Source organism: Setaria viridis, chromosome 1, assembly GCF_005286985.2.
Source record: "Setaria viridis chromosome 1, Setaria_viridis_v4.0, whole genome shotgun sequence".
NCBI classification, from domain to species: Eukaryota; Viridiplantae; Streptophyta; class Magnoliopsida; order Poales; family Poaceae; genus Setaria; species Setaria viridis.
Genome location: NC_048263.2, coordinates 35,875,065 through 35,881,884, shown reverse-complemented (window position 1 = coordinate 35,881,884; position 6,820 = coordinate 35,875,065). Strand labels below are relative to the sequence as shown.

The following is a 6,820-nucleotide window of genomic DNA, read 5'->3' as shown; positions in this document are numbered from 1 at the left end:
TTGATGGCTTGATGCACGGCAAAGGTTACCCCGTTCATAATGTTCGCGACCCAACTCCTTATATGGGCCGGGTGAATCAGGATCCGATTGTGAAGCTGGGCCTAGTGGCTCCGGCGCCGATGACACCCCCATGGGCCACCCCATCAAGCCCACCCAGTCGGCGCAGCCATGAACTCAACTCGACCGGCCCACTAAGGAAACCCCAACCGAGAATAGCCGGGTCTTGACTGTAAGCGTCAGCACACGCGCGCCGCTGTCGCCGGAGCTGCGATGCTGCGCCTCCGAAGCCACCTCCTCTCCGCTGGCCGCGCGGCCTCTCCTCTCCCTCCCGATTCCTTGCTCAACCGCCTCCTCCACCTCTCCACCGCCACCGCACCCCACGCTCACTTTGTTCCCGAGGAATTCCTCATCACCACCTGCGGCCTTACGCCGGTGCAAGCCCTCAGATCCTCCAGGTACCTCGTCCACCTCAAATCCCCATCCAACCCAGAGGCCGTCCTCGCTTTCTTCGCCGACATCGGCCTCGCCAAAGCCGACATCGCCGCTGCAATCTCCAGGGACCCACGGATCCTCTGCGCTAGGGTGGACAAAACCCTAACCCCCCGACTCGCCCAGCTCCGTGACATCGGCCTCTCCCGTACGCAGATCTCCCGCTTTATCGCCGTCGCGCCCAATGCCTTGCAGAGTCACATCAGGATCCCCCGTCTTGCATTCTACATCTCTTTGCTGGGCTCATACGACAAGGTGCACCCAGTACTCAAGATGAACCCACACCTCCTGGGTCATAATGTCGAGCGTGAGGTCAAGCCCAACATTGCTTTTCTGCTGAAATGCGGCTTAACTAATGATGGTATTGCCAAGCTCTTCTTACTCGTCCCTAGGATGTTCATGTTGAAGCCAGAGGGTATCAAGGGAATTGTGGAGTGTGCTCACAAGAAGCTTGGCGTGCCGTGTAACTCAGCCATGTTCAAGTTCGCCTTAGCAACCACCTACAGCATCAACCCTCAGAGAGTCGGCGCAAAGTTGGATTTCTTGATGAAAGCTCTTGGATGCTCTGAGACTGAGCTCCGCATTGCAGTTGGCAAGATGCCTACCACTCTAAAATTATCAGAGGTCAATCTGACCCGTACAGTGGCGTTCCTGAAGATGGAGGTTGGTCTGGAGGCCAAGTACATTGTGCATAGGCCAGCAGTGTTGAGTCATAGCATGGAGAGGCGGATGATGCCCCGGCATTATGTCCTAAAGGTTCTGAGGGCGAAAGGACTGGTAAAAGATGATATTGACTTCTACAATGTGGTTTGTTCAACTGAGCAGAAATTTGCTGTAAGGTTCATTGAACGTTACAAGGAAATTGTTCCAATGCTGCCAGTTCATTATGCCGCTGCATGTGCTGGGCAACTTCCTCCTGAAATCTAACAGAGAGAACTTTAAACAGAGATGTTGAGTGCCCATTCTGTCTCCCAAGCTGACATCTGCTATGTTTTCATGTTAAGTCATGCTCCCTTCAGATTGGACTTATACTGTTCTGATTAAAATCATGCTGTGATTAAGCTGCTACCTTGGTTACATCACCGCATTCAGAAGATCTCTTGGCTGCTTGTCTTCTTCCTGCTTAACACAGCTTACTGGTTCCTCTGCAGCTTGCTTGGATGAAGGATTCCCTCCCAGTCTAGTTCTCATGCACTAACTTATTTGATAATCAGAGAATGTTTAGATTTGGCTGATGTATTGCTGATAAGTAGTATTAGTATGTATACGATTGATTAAGTGATAAAGGCTGGCTGGCTCATTGTCATTTTGGTTACATGTCCACTGGTTTCGTTACTGTCCCAACTTATGGTTTCACTATAATAACGAAATGAAACTATATTTCTGTTCGGTTTCTTGTTCAGGAGCCACAGAAGAGGATGGTTGCCATCTCGTACAGCATAGTTTTATATATGAATTCCCAAGATGCATGCTTGTTTGAAACTTTTTATGCAGCTACTTGTCTGCCTTTGTTTGTATGGGCTCCTGAATTCCTCAGATATGGTTTGCTGCTAGTATTGCTGCAGAAACTGATAATTCAGTGTTAGATTTACGGTGAAAACTATTGGCTCCTTAGTTTCCAATTCAACATGGCTCTTCATTTGTAAGTTAAAAGGCATGAAATTATACTCACCTTCACATTTGTGCATCACGGCATTGGTTCGGTCCTTAAACACTCTAGGCATTGGTTCGGTCCATAAACACTCCGAAGTCTCAGTTTCTTGAATGTTTAGGTTGTAGATTTGTAGGCAAAATGGTCCCGTTTACTACAAGGAATGCTACAACTTTGTGCTGTTTTGTGTTCTATATAAGAACTCAGGATCACAGAGAAACTGGAAAGTTTTTTGTTGCCTCTGCTGCAGTAGACCGCTTTACATCTGGTTCCAAACTCCTATTTCTTAATCCTCGGGTTTGATCTAAGATTCAGTTCCTCACTTCCTCTCTAGGTAACAGCTAGAATAGCAAGGTTTGATCTTGGATCCCGCTTCTCTCTAGAAAATAGCTAGAATAGCAATGTACATCATAAGTTAAACGAGTAGAGCATCTAAAAGGAGGATCTTGACGCATCTCATGTGTTTATTATGGAGCTTCTTCTACAGCACGAACAAGTTTGAGCTAAAGTTTCCCAAGCTTACTATGCTGCACTAGGTATCTTCAAATGCAGGTCCAAATTAACCAAATCAGAACATGGGAAAGCACCACATGAAGCTTTCATATGAGACGAAACAAATAAGACAAATGAGCTCAACCAGATCATTGATGACATAAAGCATGGCAACATGTAAGAAAACAATTAACCGCAGCAACTTGACTCTCATCCGATACTTGATCGAAGGTAATAATGTATGAAGGAAAATTGCCCGACTGATAAAAGTTGGGCAGACTCGACTCAACCTATGACGACAAATGTTTCCGGGGACCGATGCCACCGTCTAGGATAGTTAAGATACTGTTTGGAGATCGAAGCCTCCACCCAAAACGAATGTTGGAAGAATCCTCCCTCTACATGAATTATTACTTTTGGATATGAAAGGCAAAAACTTCACCAGATCCTGATTGGGCAGGACCGGGAACAAACTGCTCTTGTTCGTCATCATTTTTCTTCATTTAAGCACCGCCCGAGCCGTACTTCTTCCCGAAGAAGAGGATCTGAAGCTGGTCATAGCCAGAAAGCACACCAGCACCAGCAATGGCACGGAGGATGTTGGCACCAGCCCCCTTGAACAATGACTTAGGGCCCTCCTTCTTCAGGATCTGCTGGAAGGCATCCATGGAGCTCTTGTACTTGACAGCCTCACCAGACGTCATCATCATCCTTCTGCGGACAGTGTCAATGGGGTAAGATGCAAGACCAGCGCCGTTGGTGATCAGCCAACCCAGGGCAAAGCTGGCAAAGAAATTGTCCTGCAAAGAACAAAAACAAACTTACTCTCGTATCACTAAAAACACAGCTTAGGGCGCTCATACCCCAAGCAACTGAGCTAAAGAGAAACAGAATGGCAGTAGACCAAACCTGGAGATTGCCGGTAAGGACAACTGGCTTGATAGAATCGTACAGCCCGAAGTACAGACCACGGTACACAATGATTCCAACACAAGAGATGTTGAACCCACGGTAAAGCCCAGCAATACCATCGGACTTTAGAGTCTTGCGGTAGACATCCACAAGACCATTGAATTGCCTATCACCTCCTCCCTTGGCTGCCTTTGCGTCATTGGCCAGCCTTGTCCTCGCATAGTCCAGGGAGTACACAAAAAACAGGGAGGACGCACCAGCAGCACCACCAGAGGCAAGGTTGCCAGCAAACCACTTCCAGTAACCATCCTTGTCCTTCTTGAAGTTGAACAGCCTCTTGAAGTAGTCCTTGAATGCAAAGTTCAATGCCTAGGACAAAGAAAAACAAATGTTAAGGTAAGAATATAAATAAAACTTACCCACCAACAAAACAGAAAACAAAATAATTGGATTATCAAGGAACCAGATCTAGTTTCTAACTTTATACACAGCTAGAGAAAAAGGGTCTGGTTTCTAAAACAACCTTAGGACAAAAAAGGGATGCTATAAAAAAGATAGTAATCACAGGAGTACCGAACAAACATATGTTCGGTATACAACAGCTAACAACGGAAAATAAAATAAAACTCTGCTACCATGCATAAGGAAAGTGAAGAAAGGCGAGGGCTACCTGAGTAGGGAAGTAGCGGATAACGTTAGCAGTGTTACCCCTCCACAAGGAGGAGAAACCCTCATCCTTGATGGTACGTTTGAAGCAGTCACCAATACCCTTGTATGGCTCAGACAGCCTACCAGCCTTGATCATCTCATCCTGGTTCTGAATAAGCAGCTTGACACGCTCAATGGGAGCAGCAGCAGTCTTTGAAACAGCAGCTGAAACACCACCCATGAGGAAATCAACCATGAAGTTTTTGCCTCCTTTCTCAGCTGGAGCATTAGCAAAAAGCGGAGAGGATGACACCGCTGGGACATTGATGCCACCACTGACAGACATTGAAGGGCCCCAAAGGCTCTGGGTCATGTAGTTCCTTGTGGGAAATCTCCTCTCATAAGACGAGACAGAAGGGCAGATGTTACGGGCCCGTACACCTTCTGAGAAGCTGGAGCTCAGGTGGAACTGGCCACCGAGCTTATGAAGGACAGTTGGTTGGTTGACCTGGTCCGCCATCACCACCTCAAAACAATTTCCTGCACCATAACATCAACAAGCAGATATGTTAGGAAAGTGCACAGCAGCAGAAACAGAATAGGATCACCTACATTTGACTGATGAAGAAAAGATCTGAAGGTTTCTAGCATAGCTACTGCACAAACATTTCAACAGATTACAGTAGGTGCAATATTTTTTTAAGTTCCAAAACATACGTTGACAAAGTGGAGGCCCTTCAAACACAAACAGAATTTTAAATCAACCAAGCAATTACTCTTAAAATTAAACATCTGCTACCATCATGTTAATTAGCATATTCAGAGCACAATGTAGAGATAAAACATAGATGAACTTATGTTTCCTAAGTCTAACAAACAATTATCAGGCAGTAAAACAGATGCATACAAAGGAACCAAGCAACTAAAATTACAGACAGTAAGATACAGCATGCTAACAGTTCTGGACTGTAACAAATTCCTCCAAGCCGTATAACAAATGCTATCCTGATCTCCAAACCTAACTACAATAAGCATTGAAAACATCATAGCATCAGGAGCCTGCTCTAGTTAAGAACGAAGGAACCCTGTATTAATGCAGAATATCCTGATCTCCAAACCAAACTATGATAGGCACTGAAAAACATCATAGCATCAACAGTTTGGAGACTGCTCCAGTCGTAGTTTAAAAACAGATGAACCCTAAACAGGGGGTGGCTGTTTGCAGTACCAATAAAGACCTTGAATACAGAAAGATCTAAGGTTACATAGTAACAAAATACAAGTTGTTCACGGAGACTGGGCATTTAGATACAACTGGTTTCAACAGCTTGAAGCATAAGTCAAACCCATATCCCTACTAAATAAACTGCACAAAAAGGTGTTCATGGAATACGACAGCTATTATGTACGCAAGACAGAACTGATAACAGATCTACGGCCGGGAGATTGCTAACAAAGATCGTTTTCACATGATTGGTAGATCAAGTCTAAAAAATTTCACATTTAAACCGATATTATTGAGACGGGTGGCCGCCGTCAGATCGCCATCGGGTGCAAACAGCATAGCCGGATCTGACGCGCCACCGTCACTATCACGAAATAACAGTCAAAATAGCGCCATATTTTTCTTCGCCCTGTCCCACTTCCCCGGCTGACCAACCAATAACCTCGCGATCTAAAGATTCCACGGAGATCTCAAGATTCCGAGCCAGCTAGTACATGAGAACCCCGCGATGCACACATCTACGAAGAAACAAGGTAGATCTGAAGCACAGATGAACCGACCAGCAGGTGAGCCTCTCAGTCCTTACCAGATGCAGGAAGCACCGATCTGGACGAACCCCAGAGGCCGAGACCACCACACGAACAATTCCCAAGCGAAAACAAACGGAGAAAATGGATCTAGGGGACAACCGAACGAGCAGATCTATATATAACACCACTCTGGCACGGATCGCCACAAATAGGAGCGAGAGAGCACGAGGCTAAATCGGGAGCAGAGGACGGGAGGCGGGGACGCGAAGGAGAGACTCTCACCCTTCGGCACCGGAGGCGGGGGGAGGGAGGGCAGACTGGGCGGCGGCTCCGATCTTTCAGAGGCGCGTCGAGTTGGGAGGGGGAGCGAGGCCTTCTCGGGGCGTGCCCTTTTATCTCCGCCGCGCCGCCACCGCAGCGTCGCCCCACAGTCGCGTACACCCCCCTCCCTCCGCGTGGGGCCTCCCGCGCGCCCTGGCCGTCCGATCGGGCGGGGCCGGTGGATCCGCGCGCCCCGCCCACGCGGTGGGCCACACCGGGGCCGTTCCGTTCCATGCCGGGTTTTTTGATTCGCTCCGCCACGCGGGATCCGCTGCGGCGCGCCGAAGACCGCGCGGCGGGATCGGCCAGCGGGGGGCGCGCGAGGGGTGCGGACGTGGTTGGTGCGAAATGGGGCATTGGACGGCGGATCGAGGGGCTAGGGTTTGTTTGGGGCTGGATGGACGGTGGATGCGCGCCGCCATGTGGGGTTGGTTGGTCAGATCGGGTCCGGCGCGAGGCCAGCGGGGGGCGCGCGAGGGGTGCGGACGTGGTTGGTGCGAAATGGGGCATTGGACGGCGGATCGAGGGGCTAGGGTTTGTTTGGGGCTGGAT

At 48.4% G+C, this 6,820-nt stretch overlaps 2 protein-coding genes across 2 annotated transcripts; one reads left to right on the top strand and one right to left on the bottom strand.

The window, feature by feature from the left end:
- Nucleotides 1–270: 270 nt before the first annotated feature.
- Nucleotides 271–1,416, top strand: LOC117856310 (transcription termination factor MTERF8, chloroplastic). Its single transcript, XM_034738706.1, has one exon. The coding sequence runs from the start codon at nt 271–273 to the stop codon at nt 1,414–1,416; it is 1,146 nt and encodes a 381-aa protein (XP_034594597.1).
- A 1,351-nt stretch (nt 1,417–2,767) lies between these two features.
- LOC117835849 (ADP,ATP carrier protein 2, mitochondrial) lies at nt 2,768–6,388 on the bottom strand. Its single transcript, XM_034715165.2, has 4 exons — nt 6,230–6,388; nt 4,215–4,732; nt 3,542–3,913; nt 2,768–3,432 (listed from the first exon to the last, which is right to left on the bottom strand). The coding sequence occupies exons 2-4, from the start codon at nt 4,710–4,712 to the stop codon at nt 3,136–3,138; spliced, it is 1,167 nt and encodes a 388-aa protein (XP_034571056.1). The 5' UTR covers nt 4,713–4,732; nt 6,230–6,388; the 3' UTR covers nt 2,768–3,135.
- Between the last annotated feature and the right edge of the window lie 432 nt (nt 6,389–6,820).

Bases quoted from the DNA above. Each gene is read 5' to 3' on its own strand.
- LOC117835849 (XM_034715165.2), bottom strand. From the start codon at position 4,712: ATGGCGGACCAGGTCAACCAACCAACTGTCCTTCATAAGCTCGGTGGC. The intron at 3,914-4,214 runs GTAGCCCTCGCC...TCTTTGTCCTAG, and splicing joins TCCGCTACTTCCCTACTCAG to GCATTGAACTTTGCATTCAA. The intron at 3,433-3,541 runs GTTTGGTCTACT...TGTTCTTTGCAG, and splicing joins TCCTTACCGGCAATCTCCAG to GACAATTTCTTTGCCAGCTT.
- LOC117856310 (XM_034738706.1), top strand. From the start codon at position 271: ATGCTGCGCCTCCGAAGCCACCTCCTCTCCGCTGGCCGCGCGGCCTCT.